General features: G+C 43.6%; 1 protein-coding gene across 5 annotated transcripts in view; it reads left to right on the top strand.

The window, feature by feature from the left end:
• Positions 1-22,642, top strand: part of evlb (Enah/Vasp-like b) — a 92,952-nt gene that overhangs the window by 38,523 nt on the left and 31,787 nt on the right. For all 5 annotated transcript variants that reach the window (XM_033649192.2, XM_078173663.1, XM_033649191.2 and 2 more), the window contains one exon: positions 21,005-21,173. In XM_033649192.2, coding sequence (XP_033505083.2) covers positions 21,005-21,173 — 169 coding nt within the window. The remainder of the gene's footprint in view (positions 1-21,004; positions 21,174-22,642) is intronic.

Raw genomic sequence — 22,642 nt, 5'->3', positions numbered from 1 at the left:
TCTTGAAGAGGTGGTCTCAGTCTGGTTACAAAGGAACTCTGGTGCGGTTGGTTTGTGGTGAGAAGGTGTTCTGACCTGGATGTGAACCAACTGCAGTCACATGACACATTGTTTGGGTTAAACATGAGCATGTTACAGTCCTGGAGGATTATTAATGTGCACCTCCTCCTGTACTGCCTTAATATGCACATTCAGCACATCCAATGCATCAAAACATTGTTTTCTAGTTGGAGCCGCGCCTCGTTTTCAAACTGTATGGTTTGACTAAAATGAACAATGACAGCAATATAGTCCACGATGAGCAGCGCTAAAATCAACCTGCGTAGTTGTCCCTCCATTGTGACATTAGAAAGTGTCACATTTATCTTGCAAGTGTACTCTTCTTCAACGTTTGCTTTACTTCCTGGATTTTTCCCACATGGAAATTCTGACCAATCAAGAGCAGCTTTCTCACACAAGGCATTTGATCTGGTCCGCTTGTAAATGCGGCCGTGAGAACACGAACCAACTCTAGGCAATTATACAACTTTGGAACAACATGAGTCCCTGATTCAGACCAAAGCAAGACAGCTCTACGGCTGGAAGCACCCTCAGTTGACAGTATTACACTGTAAGTTGAGGGCGGTATTATAAAGTGTTAGTGAAGTTTGTTAAGCTTAAGGAATAGTTGAGGTTAGGATTGAAACAGAAAAGCTTTTGCTAAAGACAAACTAATAGTTTAACATTTTAAGAAATAGCTTATTTGATCTATTCAAAAAAATCCATCCATCCATTTTCATCCGCTTATCAGGGGCCACATCGCAGGGCAGTGGGCAAAGCAAAGCACCAAAGACGTCCCTCTCCTTAGCAATGCTTTCAAGCTCCTCCTGGGGGACCCCAAGGCATTGCTAGGCCAGGTGAGATACGTGTTCTGCCTGTTCTGGGTCTGCCCCGGGGCCTCCTACCAGTAGGATGTGCCTTTAACTGGAGGCAACCAGGAAGCATCCCAATCAGATGCCTGAACCACCTCAACTGACCCCTTTTGACATGAAGCAGCAGCGGCTCTACTCCGAGCTCTCTCCAGATGTCCAAGCTCCTCCCCCTATCTCTAAGGCTGAGCCCAGACACCCCACAGAGAAAACTCATTTTAGCTGCTTGTACCTGCGACCCCATTCTTTTGGTCACTACCCAGAGCTCATGACCATAGGTGAGGGTTGGGGCGTAGATGGATCAGTAAATTGAAAGCTTTGCCTTCCGGCTCAGCTCTCTCTTCACCACGACAGTCTGGCGCAGCACCGGCATCACTGCAGACGCCGCACCAAACTGCCGATCCATCTCACGCTCTATCGTACCCTCACTCGTGAACAAGACCCTGAGATACTTGAACTCCTTTGCTTGAGACAGTAACTCTCTCCCAACACAGAGGGGGCAATCCATTGTTTTAAACTATAATCTTTTAAAACGAGTCCTTCTTGCTGCCTGCTTCTAGTGGAGTCCCGTCCACAGCCCTTGTTGTGGAATATTTCATGTGCAGAGAATACATTTGCATATCAAAACTTTTTGATCATTTCACAAAGTTTCAGGAGAACAAGCTGCCTGAACATTTTTGCAGAGCAAACAGGGCTGACATCCAACACAGAAGGCTCTGGTTTCACAGAAAGTGCAGCAGCAGCAGCAACTGGGACAAACTCTCTCTGTCAGTGCTCGCGCATCTTCCCTGAAGTAACACTCAACGGCAGACGAGTGTTTGTTCGGAGGCTCAGATGGGAGCAGAAATTAATGTCATTTAACCAAAGTCCTCATTATGCCAACTGGCCCCTGTGGTTAGATTGTCGGTTTATCACAATTTATCCCATTTTCTATGAAAGCTGTGGTTTAGCTCGGGCTCAGGCTCATTGCTAATGTAGCTCTGCCCTGGCACGCTTATAAATGTTTAAGCTGTCAGCTGTTCTTCTCTCTGCTTTATGCAGCTTTGATGTTTCATGCAGATGATGCTCACACGCTCACAAACACACACACACACACACACACAGAAGTTTCATTGTGCACCCTTTTTGGCCAGTTTGCAGGCAGCGGATTGTCTGTCGTTTTTCCTCCTGTCTTAGAAAACAGAGAACATTTTGTAAAGACAAAAAGACAAACAATTTGTGGTGACGATTGTTCTGCCAGCGAACTCTCGGGATTTGGCTGCTCTCTGTAAGCAGCTGGCTGCGGGACACAAAGACACTTTATATGATCTGCCCTCCTCCTCTTTCACTGAGCCACAAACTCAAAGAAATCTTTATTACTTAAAGGTTTACAGTGATGACGAGGAGTTAATCAGCATCAGTCATGGAGAAAAATAAAGATTTTTATACTACTGGGCTGAAAATCGTCCTGAAGACATCCTGAACTGATTTACTTGTTATTCACCTGCAGGGACTTCATGTCCTTAAACTGCGACAGGAGAGAATGAACCAGACTCAAAGTCAGAGACTGCTGAGCCACCAGAACGGCAGACAGTGATATTAGCCAGGAATGTTGGAGCTAAATCTTAGAGTCTGGAAATATATTGAAGCTGCACGGCTACTCTCAAGGTCGCTGCTGCAGCGTGTAATGATTGTATCGAGGCTAAGAGGAAGGGATTGTTGTTTTTTACATGAGAGGCAACAAATCGTAGAGGAGAATACAATATTTGGTTTGCAAATGACGTCTGTGCCAGTTTAGTCTTTCATTATGGTATAATTATGTTTATAGTCCTATATATTCATATGTAGCAGGCAGCTGTGGAGAGTTTCAGTCTATTTTCCTGATATAATGTCATTTCAGGGCATGCAGGCTCCGTGTTGCTCTGATTTTCATCTTGTCGCTGTTTCTGTTGCTGTCATTGGTGGTGCGTCATCAGGAGGTTTACTACGTATTAACCTTGTTCTGGCTTCAGCAGCATCACTGGATAAGCTAATCCATCAAATCTGTTTAGGACATTTTGATCTCTCGGTGATGGCCTCTGCTGCCCACTGGCACGTTTCCACCCAGGGACAATATTGTCAGTCAGAATGTTTGATTTTGTTCGGGTTGTATTTTCTCTGTCATTGTAAACTGCTGAAACTGACATCAGGAGTTAGATTGAGGCAGGTGGTCTGTGGTGTTTGGTGGGATATTGTATAACAGAATGTATGGGTACCAGTTTTGTTATTATGCTCTGTGTCTGTTAATGTCTTTAATATTTAGACTCTTTCTGATTTAAGCTCTGTTTGGTCCTTAAAGGCGCTGTATGTAAGAATGTGGCCAAAATGGTTACTGCACTCAAATTCAAAATACTGCCGCGAGTCGTGTCCGCCCCCCCCTCCCCTACAGATTTGAGGTCGCTGCTCTGTGCTGAATTGCTGCATTGTGCTCTGGCGTCCGGCAAAAATGGAAGTCCTGCGTATCTGTTGCGGAGGGCTCCGGAGTGCCGCAGCTGAGACGGAGCCGGAACGCAGCACAGCTGCAGCCGGTGGAAACACACACATTGACTAGAACTGAATCCTATCGGCTCCGCTGCCGTGCCGGAGCGCAGACACAACCAGCACGCATCTGGTGGAAATTGGGGGTGATTTGTTTGCCCACGGGAGGTTGCCGTGGCAGGGCTGCGTCGCCGCATCCTTGATCTTCGGTTTTCTAGCGGACTGTTCGAGCAAGTCCGGCTTCTCTGCTGCTGCCGGGATACAGCGGAGGAGGAGCCGGCTGCTAATGCTATGTACCTGGACACTGCTAATGCTGCTTGCCGTGCTGCTAACGTTTGTTTCTCAGTGGGGTCGATGACCCACCTGCACATGGGCTACAATGTATGATCGAAAATGAATAACAGTTGAAAGTATTCTAAATGTCCATCCCCATCTAGCTATGATGCTAGTTAGCCAACTTTGGCTAAAGCTTACCTGTCGAGGAGAAGAGTAGCCACTTCGACATCCAGTTTCAAATTCTTCACCACTTTCAACCGTCTCCACCGTTCAAAAGCATCTCCTGTGTAGACCCTCGCTTTGCCTTGAGTTTTGTCTTGGCGTTTTTGGGAATCACAACGAGGTCGTTTGGGTTTAGTCGCACCGTCAGCCATTCTAGCTTCAGTTGTAACTGTAACTGATGCTGAGACTCTACTGACTGCGTGACTGGGAGACGGCGGTGGGTGGCGCAACAGGCCAAAACACGAATTCAAAACATAAACATGATTTGTGGACTGTAAAAATGTTTTTTAATTGCGAATATTCTGGCTGTACTATTGTTGTCGGTGAGATCAGTATGTTATATGAACATTATTCCTTAGTCTCTGTGACATATTAGGAGGATTTTACAACTGTTTGCTTTAGATTTCTTACATATAGCTCCTTTAAATCATTGCTAACCTTCATAAAACAGTCCAGTCATAAATTATGAGGTTAGACATCACTTAAAGGAACACTTCACCCACAAAATGACCATTTGCATATCAGTTACTCACCTGCACTATTGTTGAATCTGTGAAGCAAACTTTGTTTTTCTTGCATGATTCCAAGATTAAGATAAAATCCAAAAACGTACTAAGCATATGACTGGATATATGAGACATGGAATGATGATAAATGTGCGCTCATGACCATGTATGTGCACGTACTTACACAGAAGGTGCAGGAAAACTGCTCAGACGTAGTGACATCAGAGATTCCATCAGCCGTTAGTCCAAAGAATGTGCGCTCCGTTGCCTCAGACCCAATTTGTCTCTGGAGTTCATGTGCCAAGTTTTTTAATATTTCACTTTGAATGATGTCAGACTTCTAGTTGTCTCTGCCAAAGCCACTCACATCCCCATGGCAAAATATAAGTCTGCTTATCTTCTGCTTCGTCATTAGCTGCCATAAAACTCCATCTTGTTATTTAAGGTGTCCTTTATTAAAATAAAATCTGTCTCTCTCTAAAATAAAAATATTCTGGGGGAGATTGTTTTGCAGCAGTTGCTTTCCAATGTAGGTAAGAATGGAAATATAAAATATGTTTTGTTTTTATCTCAGCAGTGTCTGCCAAATTTCCACGTGCAAACAGTTTAACCTACAGTATCATCACTGCCAAGAGAGAAGAGCCCAAACATGGCAGTATCAGTCACACTGCTGGTTTCTGTGGTGTCACAGTGTCAACAGATGTGCCTCCCAGACACCAAGTGTGTCGCCTTTGCTGTGCAGGAACGTGAAATATACAAAACACCACGACCTTTGAACTCCACTCTGGCAAAAGGACACAGTGTGCTCTCTGCAGAAATGTATTTGAGCAGAGTTGGAGACACAAAATTGTCACGTGCAGGTTTGCAGGTAAAACTGAATCAGAAACCACCAACTGCAACTGACGTAAAATGTGAGGAGAAATTATTTCCTTCATGCAGCTTTTTCAGCTTTTTTAAAAAGAATTCATTGCAAGCCTTGGTTTGTTTTCATCAAATCACGTCTCACCCCCAACTTGTCAAACACAGATGCTTAGTCAGTGGTCCCCGGCATCAGATACCAGCACACTGACCCATCCTTTAGCTGCGGTGTGAGATGCACCTGGTGGCAGCATTTTTTGACACTCTGAGCAACTGCCATAGTATAAAGAGTGAGAAAGTCTGCATGTGATGGATAAATCAAACAAATCTGGACTTTCACCTGGGAGACTGCTGTTTATGTCTCGTGTGAAACCAAAAGTCAGTTGAGTAATTTTACTAACAATTTAATGTGTAGCATACTATGATAGTGATGCCATAGAACCACAGCAACACACACCTCAAAGTTTTTCAGATGGGTTTAAACACCTGGGGCCTCTTTTTTTTTTTTTTTTTTTTAAATTAAAAAAATTAAATTAAATTAAATTTAAAAAAAAATAAATAAAATCAACACACACCTCAAAGTTTTTCAGATGGGTTTAAACACCTGGGGCCTCATTTATAAAGCTTGCTTACACACAAAATGGGGCTTGAAAGTGGCGTACGCCACGCAAAGGTTGTGATTTATAAAAATAAACTTGGCGGGAGAATGTGCGCACCTGTAAGCAAACTCTGAGTCATGCGTGTGCACATTTTGGAGACACTGAGAAGTGGTGACGCAGACGGCGAGGTGGAGAAGTGGAGTCAGATTTTTATTGATGTCTCACACAAATTTAATGTCACACTATATCCACCTTAGATCCACGTTATCATTGAAATTAAATCCAGCAGCCTTATTTTGCGCTTGGAGTGAGGGATAATTGTTTCATAAAAACGTTGTAAAATCCAACTCAAATCCTGAATTGAAATTCTTTCTAAATACGTATTTAATCCGCACTGCCTCTAACGTCTCATTGTCCACTCTGTGAGAGCAGGAGGGGGAGAGGACGGCGCGACTGCATGGAATATATTTATTTATTTAGCTAAATATTTCCAGTGCCTCGAAATACAGCCATTAAGCACAACCATTACACTCATTTCATCAGCCCTACTTAGACATGTGCTGTTCATGACAAAACCGGCATGAAGAAACGTGTTCGCCTATTACACTTTCATCTTTGAATTGTATTTCAAATTACACGTTGTATTTTGGGACAGGGATACCACTGGTTCATGCTGTAATTCAGGCCAGGAGTCTGATCAGACTAATTGCCATAAACATATAAATGCTGCGGTGACCCTCGTGCGTAATTGCGCAAGATGGCACTGGCACATACTCCTTTTTGCCTCTCCCTTTAATAAATGTGATTCTTCATGTCGCACATCAATGTCAGATATCCTCAAATTTAAAAGCAACACATTAACTACATGTTGGTAAAGGAGGAGAAATATTTGGTCTACCTTTAGATCAGACAGTCCCACAGACACAGCTGACAGCATCAGCAGCGTTGATGTGTTGCCACTTTTTTTCACTTTCTCTTATTAGTGATCCCGCTGCTGTGGCCACCAAATAAAATCTTTCTTCAGTCCTCCACCTCCCGTTAAAGGGTCTCTAGCTCAGTCTTGGAGAAAGTCCGTTTTTTGGTTTGTTTCTCACACCTGTTGCCGTGACTCACAACGAGAGAACACTCGCATGCCGGCTTATTTATATGCAGATTGCATTCATGAGGTGATTAGCATGACCATTTATGGTTGAATTAGGGCGTGTAGAGGGCGGAATATGAGGCGGATCTGGGTGCGCACAACTCCAGGAGGTCTGTGATTTATAAAGAGAACATTGCGTGCAAGTGTGCGTGTGCACGGTTTTAAAAATCATATTATTTTTTGGCGCACGCCATTTTCAGCTTTTGGGCGCACGTCAACTTTTAGTATGAATCCTAAGCACTCTTTTATAAATGACGCCCCTGAACTGTACAAACGGTGAAAATGAGCTATATCAATTTTAATTTCAATTCAATTTTATTTATAAAGCCCAACATCACAAATCACAATTTGCCTCACAGGGCTTTACAGCATACGACATCCCTCTGTCCTTATGACCCTCACAGCGGATAAGGAAGAATTCCCCTCGCAAATATCCGGATGGGACTGAGCTCAAAATGCGAAGATACCAGTGTGTATTTCCAAAGCGCTGTCCTCTCCTGCCCACCGCTCCATTAGGTCCCAGGGAAGCTGAGCCTCCCTGGAAGTGACGATTTTGTCGCATTTATCCAATGAGTGTCTCGCTTTGCTGCGTGAAAAAACCTGCTCAGTGCTGTCTCACAGGAATGCTTGGAGGCTCCGCGTCCACTGTGCTGACACAAGAATGTATGACAGGGAGGTCACGTTTGAAAACTGGTGATAAACAGCTGACGTTTGAACATCATAGTTGTGATGTTAAACGCATCCTAGCGCACGTTTAATGCGATGTGAATTCTTATTTTAATGTAAATTCAATAGTGCATATTTGACCATTTCCTCTATGAAATTTTAGGGGAAGCTCAGCCTCCCTTGTTGTCTCAGAGCAATCGCCCCTGGTGCTCAGAGTGTAAAAAATTTTAAAATGTGAATTAAAATTGACTTTGAAGGACTTTTTAATTGAGCACCCTTCTTTTTGTGCACTGATGTCCTAAATAAATTGACATTTTTTGCATTGATCTCAGCTTATGAACCTTTTTTGTGACTGTCCAGCCCAGTTACAGTTTCTTCTGTTGTCTTTTCTCAAACTTAACCACATGCTTCTGTTGCCCAAATCTAAAGAGGGAAACCCAAAAGCAAAGTGTTTTACCAACATTCTAAGTTTATTTTGAAGAGAGACTTGCAGAAACTGTACATTTATTTTGAAAAGACAATATATGTTACAAGGTTAAACCGACACACTGTCCCTAAACATCTGAAGCTGATGCTGGAGGGTACCCAGAGCATCATAGTTTGACATGTAGGGCCGCCGACCACATGTCGTTTTTTGACAAGTTGGGAGTGATAATGTGTCAGTCTTCATTCACCCAAATATGAATATGAACAATATGAATCTGTACTGCGAGTGTGTACACAAATTTGCATGCAGCGACGTGTGTGTCGGCGCTGCTATTTCGAGCACATCCTTCTTTGTTGTTAGCGCACCGCTGCCTTGAGCGCAGAGGCCCCGGAAAGTGGAGCAGCACAATGGCTTTGATGTTGTGATGTCTGCAGGGTGGTGTAAGAGCTGCTGTGTGGACGGAGACCGAGTCGTATACAAGGCCCTCTGACAGCACAGATTAGTGTAACAGGCAGAGTAGGACTGACACGTGCAAACACTCACAGCTACACACACACACACTCGCACACTGTGGCAGAAGAGCAGCACCAATGTTAATGAGAGAATTGAGTGACAGTAATACACTTTTCCACATAATGTTACAGTTACTAAAGGCTCATAACTGACTCAGAGCTGCTGATATTAAGAGTTTAGCTCCGTGCTAACCGACGCGCCCTCTGGCTGCTGCTGATTCATAAAAACATACAGAAAAATGAATGAAAACTATTCAGAGAGTCAAACATTCGCTCTCAGTTTCAATGACATTTTAAATAGATGAGTGCTTTATTTCCCTCAGATGGAAAACCAAATTACACAACAGTGATAAATTACGTGTAAATGTGAGAATTTCCGCTTGTGCTTCGTCACAAGATTACATTACCAAGCAGTAATTTGGCTAAATTTAAATTCCACCTCCTTCTTTTGGCAATTCATCAGCAGCAGAGAGGATCAAAGTGCTAATTAGGTTTCATGCTTCAGGGTTTTTTACCGGTGTATGTGTATATTTCTCTCTCCTCTCCATGTGTTTTATTCTACCTGGATTTCTCTGTGAGTCAAAAGCGTATCCCTCTCCTGCGACAGCTCCTGGTTGTGCTGCTCATCTCGGATCAGAGCAGTGATGCTGGCGGAGTAAATTTAGTGCAGGCAGACAGGAAGTGTGTCGGCAGAAATAGAGAGGGGAACGAAACACTTTGACGAGTTGAAGCTGCTGGTTAGAGTGAACCAACGGTGTGACTGGTCCAGGTGTTAGCAGACTGTTATGTCCTCGTAAGGGAGGGAACCGCTAAACACTTGTGAGATGCTTGTGTAATGTAGATTTTGGGGAACTAATGAAATTTGGTTTGTGTGTGAACGAGAGGAGAATGGAGAAAAACCAACAATGGTGGAAGGAGTTTGGGTGAAACAGGCATCCCATTAACCCTGCAGTGACCTGAGATGCAAGGGGGAGCAACTTAATGGGGCTGCTGTGTGTGTACAGCGTGTGTGTGTGTGTGTGTGTGTGTGTGTGTGTGTGTGTGTGTGTGTGTGGGTGTGTGTGTGTGTGTGTGCGCAGAGGAAGGAGGGAGATAAAAAGAGTGGGTTCACTTGAGCTGTAATTATTCTTTTCAGCCCTGCAAACATGCAGCAGTGTGGATGAATAATTCATGTGTTTATCATTACAGACCCTCATTAATGTGACCTCAGACAGACACACTGACCTATTAGCTTCACAGGTTCGATGCTGTGTAGCCAAAGCAAAACATATTAGTGATGATGGTGTAATAATATTTTGTGTTCAAGTCATTTAAGCTACAAATCAGAGTGTACTGGGCGCTCTGGGATGTGTGAGTTTCTATAGTGCATGTGCTGCAGCCATATTTTACAGTACCCAGTGTTTGTGTTGCGTTCAGTTGCCTGCGGTGCAGTCGTCTCTTTCTACACCGTCAAGGTTATGCTGTGATGTTTAAAGTCACAGGCTCTGTTCAAAATGCATACTAATAGGTAGGCATGAGCGAGAACACCATTACATGTATCTATGTCTGCATCTGTTTCACTAAGTCTATCTGTACTGAAAACGGGCAGGGTTTAGACCTAAAGTGGCTGGGACCTAATTGACCTATGGCTAAGCCACGCCCCCTCCACTCACTCAGACAAACTATCAACATTCAGTGCCCAGCGCTATGGCAGGTGTCACAGTACACGGCATTTCACAGGAGGCAGTTGATGATTTTTGGAGACATAACGATCAGATGTCATTGAGAAGTAACCAAAAGGGCCTAAACTACGCATTGGAGGGATATATTCATCATTTTATTGTTGAGAAGGTCGATGAAAAGCTTAAATTACAAGCCAAAATTTACAGGTCACAGTAGCTATGTTTCCATCCAAAAGTGATTTGAATCATTGGGAAATGGGCATTAAAAGAAATACGAATCCTGTGTGTTTTCATTAAATGTACGAACTTTGGTGAAAACTACGAACTCGCATGAGTTTTCTGCAGAACCGGAAACAAAACAAGTCTCGCATTCTTCTTCTAATACTTTTTCTGGCGGTTGGCAACCAGCTTGTAAATGCATTACCGCCTTCCCGACCCAGAATGTGGATATCACCATGGAGAGAGGTGCGCTATGTCAGACTTAATTCGAACATAACTGTTTCCATCCCCCGTTTTGCGAATCAACATTTTTTCGACTCAACCAAAACCTGGCTAAAGCGAGCATGTTTTAGTTTGTGCGAATCAGGGGATTTTAATTAGAATTTTGGTGTTTCCATCATAATTTTCCGATGCAATACTTCTAGATGCGCATCTAAACAGGCTGATGGAAACATGGCTAGTGTACGCTTGTGAACCGCATCTGGTTGCCGTCACCATCAAAGACAACAAGTTAAAGTGCCACTGAAGTTAAGGTTTTTGGCTCAGAATATGAGAAAAGGATAACGGCCTTTTTACCATCTTTACCAAGAGTGTCTCTCCGTTAGTTTGGTGCTACAGTATTTACACTGAATCATTCAGCATAACGTTTGCCAACCTTTGTTATCTGTGCCATTACAGATAAGTTAATGAAGCTAAGCTCCAGAAGTTAACGTTAGCTTAACTAGAGCCCTTTGGACAACAGCTAACAATGATGTACGATCACCAAAGTACAAAACTAGAACAAACTAGGCTAATGAACTCCCAGCAAACAAGGTGACATGATGAACAACGCAGCTAGGAGCTAACGTTAGGCTAACTTTAGCTAGCGTTAGCTAGAGATGTTAAAGATAACTTTATATTTCTTTCCAGCAAAGTGACAATATGTTGCCTCAAACACAATGTTGACTTACCTTAGAACAGATGTAGACATCATTGTTAATCTTATTCACGTTGAGTTGATGTTGTGGTCTAACGTTACCACACAACTTTATCCAAAGGAGACACTTTTCTCGGTTGAGATGTTGTTTAAAGTGTAAAAAATACACCTGGTCGCCCAGCCTCTCAGGATACCTTGTGTCAGAGTTGCATGTACCCCATGCACACCGTTTGACCATTTTTAAACTTCAAATCTCAGAAAAAACTCATAAAACCGAACAAAACTGACTTTCTGTAATGCATTTCAATGGATGTCCAGACAGAGAATGTCCGAGTGTATGGGAATGGCTATACGCACTGTGATTGGCTCATCGCGTCTGAGGGCAGGGCTTAGCCATAGGTCAATTTTTGAGGTTAGCAAAACAAACGGATTGGCGTGCAAATCAGTCATTATGACAAGCGCAAATTAAACCACAGCAGCTGGAAGATCCACATGCTGGTTCCCAGTGAGCCGATGAGCTACAGCAGCACCAGAAAGAGAGTTCTGCACAGGAAGGGGACACATGCTGGTGTTGCTCTGCAGCTGTAGTGGATGTGATTGGAAACACATCCAACGCCTACTAACATCACTCAGGCCAGATGTGCCGATCACCAGGACGAGAAAAAAACAAACTGGAGGCCAACTCCTTATCTCTGCTGCTTTCAGGCAGCCTCAGGATGCAAAAGCAGAATGGGAAACGTTATCATTAAATTAATGGAAACACACTGAACATGATAACGCACAGTGCAGCTTTGGAGATGTAACAGTTTTACCTGATATCCTGTTGAAATGCATTTACTATATTACTACGTTACTGCCCTCTAGGACAAATTTTCAATCTGTCCTAGAGGGCAGATTGAAAATTTCAGAACTCAGGTTTCCATTGGTACTGCTCTGTTTCGTTTGTATCCTTAAGCCTTCATTTCAGAAAACATGCACAAATACAGACGACATGAACGCAGAGTACGGACACAAGACTCCTTTCATGTCCATTTAAGGATCTAACGTTGAGCATAAATGATGATACTTCCTGAGTATGTAGGCACTATTACGTTAGTATGTAATTTCAGACACAACCATTGAGGGATGAAATTAGAGGTAATAGCTAGATTTGAAACGCTGTCATTGGTGTGGATTTTAAAGCCGAGCCAAAACGTGCATCATCATGCAGAGTAGCTTTTTTTCATAAAGGCACTTTTTAATAGTGAGTGAGCACCTTTTATTTTTGTGACTCAATGGAAGATGATTCCTGAGCAGCTCTCTGAGATTTCTCTGTCTGTCCCTGTCAGCTCGAATCTGCTGTAGCACCGATGTGAACAGGCCAAGGAGGACGATGGCATTTAGAGTGTGTGTGTGTGTGTGTGTGTGCGCTGTCAAGGTACATTCAGAAGCGTCTGATTTATTCATGTCCTGCGCAGCAATTGTTAATTTTTCAACGGGCGTGGCACGTGGAGTGATCTACACTGCACTGCCGCATCTGTGTGCATGTGCATGTACTTGTGTGTGTGTGTGTGTGTGTGTGTGTGTGCGTCCCATAACTGTCAGTCAGAGGGAACTTGTTTTGTTGTTGCCTCAGCTTCTTCACAGCTCCTCTGTCTCTTCATCTTCTCCCTCCACCGCTTCGTCTCCTTCTCCCCGTCTCCTCCGTTTTCTCCTGCTCGAGTCTCTTTTAGCACAAGAGCCTCATTTATTCATGCTCCTGGGCCCTCGATGCCATTTTCAGCCGGTTGCCAAGAACTTCTTTTTAAAAATTAACGGAGTCGACAAGTTAAAGAAAATAAATTAAACACATCGTTGCCCTGCTGGTGCTCGGGCTGATTTCAAGTGTGTGCACATCGAAACCGCTAATGCAAGATAACGTGTGTGGAGAGTAGGACTCAACCTGGGAGGAAGTTATTTATAACTCCTGTTCATAATTCATGCAGCGGAGTATTATGTGGAGCTATTTTCTTTTGTTGTGTTATTTGAATAGTCTGGTGCTACAAGTTTCAGCTGCTTCCAATGCTCCACTTTCAGCTTTGAAGTAAAGGAGAAGGAATGCTAGTATTATTTTCTTTATCCAAGTGTTAACCTGGTGCTTTCTTGTTCTTGTCATGAATACCGTTACTGCTGCTACTAACACTACAGTAGCTTGAAGAGAGCATTCTTTATCCTGTAGCTTCCAGTGATGCAACTCAGGCATTGTAAAGTCATTTCTATCTGTGAGTGAGCACCTTTTATTTCATGCTGATGTGTAGCATGTTAGTCATGTTCCACAACTTAGTTTAGCATTTGTGCAGCTGGAACAGCTGGTGGTGGTTATGAACTTTAGAACTTTATTTTATTTTTGTCCCCAATGGGGCAATTCATTTGCAAGCGTGTGGACATGACATATAACATATGACATATAAAACAAAACACAGAGGCAAGGCACAGACATACACAAATAATTTAGGCACACTGGAAAAACCTTATGGAAGGTTTATGTGCTGGAACTATTTCTTGATAAATCAAAACATCTGTCAGGTCATTCCTGGAGCACCATTTATGTGATCATTTCCTGAAAATGTAATAAAATTTGCACTTTTTCAAAAATTGTAATAAAACCCAATAATGTTCAACATATTCTCATAGAATAGTTTGTTTGATATCCTACCAATTTAAGCCCCACGAATGACGTTATGTCCTTAACGTACAGTTACATAATTAGCGTAGAGATACAGAGGTTGCATATTAAGGCAGGTAGACTTACTGAGGTTCGGTAAAGGAAAAGAACCATGGTGAGGATGTACCTTGAGATGACTCGGAGTTCACTCAAAGTTCACACGGATCCAAACACATGACTCCAGGAAATAGACCCATCCACCACCCCAACCAGTCTCCTTGCAAGCACTCGGGACTGCCTCTTTTTTTACTGCCGTCAGCACATTGGTCACATGATTGCAGCCTTTTAGAAAACATGGGATATGTACAAATTTGGGTGCATTGCGTTTTGTATTAAAAATACGAAAAATTTGTGAGAGCAGCCTATAATGTTATAGCTTGACTAAAAATGTCCCAACTGATATTGTAAGAATATTACAAAATACCTGTAAAGTTACACATCTAACCCTGAACTAAAACTCATATTAAAGGTGAATTAGTGTACTGGTGTAACAGCAGGTCGCTGTTGCTAGATCTCTAGATAATACTTAAAGGGATAGTGCACCCAAAAATGAAAATTCAGCCATTATCTACTCACCCATATGCCGAGGGAGGCTCAGGTGAAGTTTTAGAGTCCTCACATCACTTGCAGAGATCCAAGGGGAGAGGAGGTAGCAACACAACTCCACCTAATGGAGGCTGACGGCGCCCCAGATTCAAACGTCCAAAAACACACAATTGAAGCCACAAAATATCTCCATACTGCTCGTCCGTAGTGATCCAAGTGTCCTGAAGCCCCGACATTTGAACTGTTTTTAGCCTCATTGTAGCCTGTAGCTCTAACTGCCTCTATGTGCACCGCGCTCACGTGTGTGCGCTCGCGAGGGCTAAAAACAGAGTTCAAATGACGTTTTTCCGAACAACTTTTTATGTCGGGGCTTCAGGACACTTGGATCACAACGGACGAGCAGTATGGAGATATTTTGTGGTTTCAATTATGTGTTTTTGGACGTTTGAATCTGGGGCGTCGTCAGCCTCCATTAGGTGGAGTTGTGTTGCTACCTCCTCTCCCCTTGGATCTCTGCAAGTGATGTGAGGACTCTGAAACTCTGAAATTTTTGGGTGTACTATCCCTTTAATCGTAGATAAATTCATTCAAACAGTACAACTGAACTCCTCTCTATCCATTTCCTGCTTGTTGTTACCTTCCTAGAAGGTTTATATTTAGACAACAACACGATGCATCAATTTGTTTGATTTATTTTTAATGTGAAGTGTAAAAACACAGTGTTGCTCTTCTGCTTTGCCCTTACTCTGTTACAATAAGGTATTCATTGTTAGAATTTTTAAACAGATTCTGCCTGTTGTTTTTAACAGTACCGTGTAGTTTTTACCTGTTGGAGGGCTGTGGGGCTGCGTGCAGTGCAGACAGATGAAAACAGACCAACCGCACAAAATAGAGTTTAAAAGTGCGGTGCCTGCGCTGGCAAGCATGGCCTCTATGGCTTCTGGGTTCGGTGTACAGTGTAGCAGCTTCAGTTAATTATAACAGTCACGGTCTGCTGCGAGCATGCCACGGCTAATGTATCGTGCCGTGCAAATGTCCCATGTATTTTGGTTGTAACTCACCTGGTAGAACGCGTGCCCTGTATAGGGTTAGACCCTTGACCCTTTGCTGCATGTCATCCCCTCTCTCTTTGCCCGTTTCCTGTGACTCTCCAGCAGCTCTGTAATGTAATAAAAGTTATAATAGCCCTAAAAAAGTACTGGTATGCTTATATTTATCTTTGAATAGAGCCATGCTAGCTGTTTCCCTCTGCTTTCACTCTTTATGCTAAGCTAAGCTAACTGTGTCCAGGCCCCAGCTCTGTACAGGCACTGTGCAGTAAGTGTTTTGGTGGAAACACGGACATGACAGTCGTATTTCCCCAAATGCTACAGTTATTTCTTTAACGTGTCTTTAACATCATCCTTATATAAATGAAAGCACTGTTTCCTGCTGTACTTTATGCTGCAGCCTCACATTAGCTTCTCTACAAGCCAAGACTTTTCCCTCTTTCTCTTTTTCCTCTCCTCCTCTTCTCTGACGCAGCTCTTTCACTCGGCCTCAGGGGTCGATCCACTAATTTTAGCTTGGCAAAGAGGCAAAGACACAGATGGGACTCTTCTTGTTAATCTCATTTGCAAGTCAAAATTGTTTCTGTGTTTCTCCCCTGTGTTTTTTCCCCTCCTCGTTCCTCCTGCACTTCACCTTGATCTCCTCTTTTACTCTGTAGCGATTCAGCACATGCGTTTGTCTGGCATGCGATGTGAAAAAACACACAGAAAAGGTCATGAAACTCCACTCGTGTACTGTTTACAGTATACTGTTTGTGTGTGTGTGTGTGTGTGTGTGTGTGTGTGTGTGTTACTGTGAAGGACAGTGGAGAGACAGCAGGAGCCTCAGTGGGCTGTAATAAACACAGTCAGCTGGGAGAGCAGGCAGACCAAACTCTTAAGGCCACACACACACACTACGATTGCCTCTCATTAAGAACATCAACAGATGCTGGGCAAGCGCTTGATTACGTTTGGATTAGACTGTTAGTGTAACACAGGATTAGGAGACCGAGTCTTTGCCTTGTTCACTGTAATTATCTCACTTACATCCTCAGACAAACACACAACAGTCACCACTGTGAAAGGAAGATTTGACCCTGAAATGATTTTGGTGATCAACTTTCTTTTTCATCAACAAAATTGACTATATTCAGACAAAAAAACAGAGAGATTAAAAAAAAGCATTGACTTGATAAAGACTCATCTAAGGCTGTGTCGACACACAAACAGATAGGGCTCTAGTTTCCCGGCGCAGCGCAGGGTGGCGCACGGTGGTGAACCCCGCGCAGAGCTAGTTTCGAGCAGTGCAACCTGAGGCGCGCTCAGTTTGGTAGTTTGGCAGACCGAGGTGTTTCGGCCAAAAGGCTTCGCCGAAGGTGCGCTAAAAGCTCGCCAGCTGAAACCAGGTCTACTGTCAGCGCAGGTGGAGCGCAGCCAGTGTAAGCCGAAGTTTGGCTGACCAGCAGACAGTGCGCACACGTCACCAAAACCTCACAGGCAGGTTTCCAGAATATCAGGCACATTAACGATGCAATAAATACCCAAAAAAAACACTATTCAATGCAACTATCTGCAATCAGCACATAAATGTTTCTCTATATCAACTGTCCCGTCACATCTGATGTCAGATCAAAGGGGATTGGCACCGTTTGGCACGTTTGGCACGCGTAATGGAAACCCAACCTGATTTGATTAACACAGCTGCAAACTAATGAGTTCACATCCCTCTCAGCCAACCACAAACAGCCACAGCATCAGATAGTGAGTATATATTCAGCATCTGTCATCTTAGAAAAGTCAAAAGAAAAGAAACAGAGTGAGACTGCGAGAGAGAAAGAGAGAGAGCGCGCACGCACAAGAGAAACGCAACACTGATTTATAATTGTGGTGACCTCCTCCCAGGCTACCTTTGCATCATCAGCCCGTGGAGGTCTGCTCGCAGTTCCGTATATTCGGACACTGCGAGCTTGGACCTCCCGGACCAAAACATCAGTTTCCTCCTGGGAGAAGTTTGGCCGTCTGACGCTGCTGCTCTCTTCTGCCATGGCGAATTGAGTAAACTCTCATTACGCCTTCGCGCGGCGCATTTAAGGGTGAGGAGAGGGGCTCATTTGATTGGTGTGATGTGTGTAAAACCCACTCCACGCCTTCTCTCCTCCCTCTTTCCGACTTGCGCAGGTAGGAGGGACGGAGGTGGGAAAGAGGAGTAGCTGCGCCAGGCGCACGGTGTGCCAAACTTGCAAAATCCGCCTGGCCACACCCAGTTGGCGAAGCGCAGGTGCGCTGCACCCCCGCCTTGCACGGTCTGCGAAACTAGAGCCCAAAGTCTGGAGTATGGATATTCCACATGACCTTCATTTTACAAAATGTCTCCGTCCACACTACGATGCAAAATAACTCCAAACATTCACCATACATGCTGCCTTTCTCAAAACACCTACTGGAGGTCTTACCACGGCTTATTACCCCTCGATATAAGGAAGAAGGAGCTCACTCAAAGATACAAGTGACGCTCTGGACATGCAAAAGTTTTCCTTCCCATTCTTGAAATTGTTCCACCATCTGCTGGTTCAGCTGCAGTGTCTGGTGGGTTTTAAACTGTGTGTCCACGCTGAGGTGGTCCAAATAATACTGGGCACAGCAGACAAGTTGTCCTTTCAGTCAGGATCATACATTCCAGGTGTCTAGATGTTGGTGGTGGTGATGAGATGAGATGAGGAGGGAGCTGAGGATCTGGATGTGAAGAGGAGTGGGTGTTTGAGCTTGTCCTGGGCTCTGGATATAAGGTGACTGGAGGTGAATGGAGGCAGCACGGTGGTGCAGTGGTTAGCATTGTCACCTCACAGGAAGAGGGTTGGAGGAGCCCTTCTGTGTGGAGTTTACATGTTCTCCCTGTGTCAGCGTGGGTTTCCTCCAGGTGCTCCAGCTTCCTCCCACAGTCCAGAGACATGCAGGTTAATTGGTGACTCTAAATTGTCTGTAGGTGTGAATGTGAGTGTGAATGGTTGTCTGTCTCTATGTGTCAGCCCTGTGATAGTCTGGTGACCTGTCCAGGGTGAACCCTGCCTCTCGCCCAAAGTCTGTAGCCCCCTGTGACCCATAACAGGATAGGCATTTCCAGAAAATGAATGATGAATGAATATATTTCACTATTCATGTCTTTCCTGTTCTTTTAAAGCCCCAGTGTGTAAAAATAGTGAGTAACAGTGACATCAGCGGTCGAATTCTAGATTGCAGGGCTCACTCACGCTCACTCACTCACCCCTCCCATCAGGTAAGTGATGGTGGCCTCGTAGGACAAAAAGCCTTGCGCAGACAGCAGAGTTTTTCGAGTTTTTCAGGAGTATCTAGCGACGAGGTGAATATTTATTTAGGAATCTAAACCATGTTACGATATGTTATAGCTTACCAGTGAGGTATAGGTTATCTGTGAGATATAACGTTATGTTAGGAGTGTTTTATCTCTAATTGTTTTGGTAACACGAGCAAACATTAGCACAGTAATGCTAAAATAACACGTTTATGTGATAGTCACGGCAAAGTGCGGCAAATATAGGTTGGTACGATTATAATATATGCGTTTCCAGAGTGTTCTTCCACAGGACACAGGGAGATGAGGAAGAGGGAGAGGGAGAGGAGGAAGACCAGGGAGAGGAAGGGGGTGAGGGGGTAGAGGCGGTGCAGGAACAGCCAGGTGAAGAGGTGTGTCTCGGCTACCCAGAGGGAAGAGGAGGAGGAGAGGGTGGCAGCCTTCGCAGCAGCGTGAGAGGAATCAACAGATTAGGCTGTAGGCTAGGCTAACCATTTAGCTGTAGCTCTGGGATAACGTTAGCCAAGGCCAGGATAACGTTATCACGTAAACGTAGCCGTCACTCGAACTTAGACGAGAGGGAAAAGTAGTTGCAAACATGAAGCCAAAATGACTTTAAAATATCAGATTGAATTACCTGTCTAGCAGAAAGCAGGCAACCTCCGCATCCCTTGTGAAATCCTTCTCCTTCAGGAGTTCTTTCCACCTGGAATAAGCAACGCTGATGGTCACTCGCGTTTTGTCCCGCCCTTGCTTATCTGATCTTTTTCTTTTATTTGGTGGCATGGTTTCCCTCTTACGGGGCAAAACATATGTGTGGTCCTCCATTTAAAGTGCAACAGAATCATAAAAGTACAAAGCAGGTTCACGCAGAAGCGCCCCGGATTGAGCTTCACCTTCTCTGTCTCCAGTGACGGCAAGTTCTAGGTAAACGCGAAAGGCGAAGCGCGTATATCCCTTTCGGCCACTGTATTCAAATATGGCGACACAAGATGGCAGCCTCCAGCAGACCTCGCTCTGCCTGTGTATATATAGAGAAATCATTATAAGCTTCCATTTGTATGTGAATTGCATTACACTTTAGTAAATATATATTTATGAAAGCAATAGTTGATATTTGCTGATAAACAATCACGTAAATTACACAAGTTTACACAGTTATTTTTTTTCTCCATTTTCCCTCTGAGGAAGCACCAGTTGTGCGAAACGTTAGGGAGCCTGGCCCCTGTCGGATCGCTTTTGTTACCCCCCTTTTTTTTATTGAATTCGGCACAATATTTTACCCACAGTTGGTTTTAAAATTAATTATTAAAAGTTAAGTTTTAATACACCCGGAGCACCACCTGAAGATCCCACATCTCCCAACACCCCCTGACCTCGGGGTGGTGAAAACATCTCGGGCAGAAAGAGACACACACTCTAAAGGACATTTTATTGCTGTGGACCCGGAGTATTAAGTATCCTGTGACCGGTCAAATGTATCTTGCGACACCTTGAGGAGTCTCGACCCTAAGGTTGGGAATCAGTGGTTTAAATGTTGCTGTATGTGTTGCAGTGTGTCGATACTCTTGACTTTCTTCTGTTACGGAATCAGCACCTGACCTGAACATAGGATGCACATACAAATACCTTTATGAATCTTAAATTCAGACAAAGTTACATCACAACATTTTTCATCATTTTGCACTGACTGAAAAATTCAGAATATATGTCCATCATAGAAGGAAAACTTTAATTTTATTTCTTTACAAACAGTAAGTTTTTATGTGCAGTCACAAGTCTTATCGCCGTTACTGAAACACCTACAAACAGGTACAATACACAGCTGTGTATCAACAACTCTTCTCTGAGGCTCAGTGAAAGAAACTGTTTTTGAGACAGATGTGGCAGCTTGATTAAAAAAGTGCATATCAATAAGTCAGTAACTCTTGGGTTATAGTACTGTATATTCTGATTCACTTCTGAACTGATGAATTCAGCTGTGATTAACTCTCCCTCGACTCTGTGTCTTCCCCTCTCCCTCCCAGTGAGCAGAGTATCTGCCAGGCGCGGGCCTCCGTCATGGTCTACGATGACACCAGTAAGAAGTGGGTGCCCATCAAGCCTGGACAGCAGGGATTCAGCCGCATCAACATCTACCACAACACTGCCAATAACACCTTCAGAGTGGTGGGCGTCAAGCTGCAGGACCAGCAGGTAACACACACTCAGCAGATGTCGACATGTGGGACGTTATTTTCAGTCATCCAGTCACCAGAGAGAGATTTCATCGTACAGTGGGAGGATTGCAACATTCACGACACTCGGGCTATTTTGGGTCGTGATTGTGAGTTTTCTTCACTAGAGGAATGTTTAATAGGAGGAAATAGTGGTGCTTTAAAACAGAGACAAGCGTGTGTAGAGAAACCTTATACCTTATGTTGGTCAAAGTCAGTGTGTGTGTGTGTGTGTGTGTGTGTGTGTGTGTGTGTGTATGAACTTTAAAGGTCGTTAGTATCACTCATTCTTCAATTGTGACATGACTGAGAGCTTCTTCCTCTCTGTCTCTCCAGAGGCAAAGCCGTTTTCCTGTCCACTTCCAATCTGTATTTTTTGACAATATCCCTCTAAATTTTCATTGTATCTTCTAAAATTAAATTCTCACTCTTTTGGTCTCCAAGACTGGCCTGAGGTTGGGGATATTACCGTGTTTCAATTCAATGTGTTTCCATCTAGCTTGGTGCTCCGGAATTAAATCCCATCTTAGATACTGTTTATGGTCAGCATTTTTGTGCAGTAGCCATTCAATGCATTTCCTTTCGATAGTTTGTTTTTTGGTCGTGGAGGAGTCTGTGATTTCCTGTGCTGGATTCAAAGTGCCAATCTAAACAATACATGCATCACACTGACTGCGACTAAATATGACCACTAACATTCCCATGAAGTTTATAGGAGTGATTTGACGACACAGATCTGAACACGTTTTAAAAGCAAATATCATTAAAACAACCAGAACTTTAATTATCTGATTAGTATACACTTAAAATTACAGAGCATGTATTACAACAATACAGATGCTTTTGGTTGTAAAGTTTTTTTCTCATCTAATTTCATCTCATTCTCTCTTTTCAAAAAGTTGTCACACACCCACCACGTATGAGTGACAAAAAATGCCTACCTTCAAAGGAATATTTAACCCCCGACTGATCATTTGTATGTTAATTACACACCCCGTCTTTTGTTGAATTCATGACGAAAGCTTAGTGTGGTTGCCTCCATGCCTCCACATTGAACGAAGAATCAAAAAACTTGAGAAAATTCTTGATGATTTGGAGGAAAAGGGGGCCGCGTGTAACTGCAGCAAAGCCCAATCAAAAACATCCATTTACAAGTACTCACACAACTCGTGCAGAATAGTCCAAGTGTCATTTATCCGTATGCTCAGTACTTCCCAAACACACACGTTCTCACTCCGACATCGTCACACATTGACGTTAGGTCCACATATGACGTGCAAGGTACCCTGGGTGTGTTGGTTGTTGACATTCTGGGACGCCGTGTCAACTTCAGCCTGTTACATGCATTGTCTATTTCAAAATATGCTTCTGTTTTCACAGGAAATGTACAGTTTGCACACAGTCTCTTTCAAAATAAAAGCACTGCGTCAGTACAACACTGCAAACTGA

Source organism: Epinephelus lanceolatus, chromosome 13, assembly GCF_041903045.1.
Source record: "Epinephelus lanceolatus isolate andai-2023 chromosome 13, ASM4190304v1, whole genome shotgun sequence".
Taxonomy (NCBI): domain Eukaryota; kingdom Metazoa; phylum Chordata; class Actinopteri; order Perciformes; family Serranidae; genus Epinephelus; species Epinephelus lanceolatus.
Note: the sequence above shows the minus strand (reverse complement) of the source record. Positions and strands in the feature narration are given on the sequence as shown.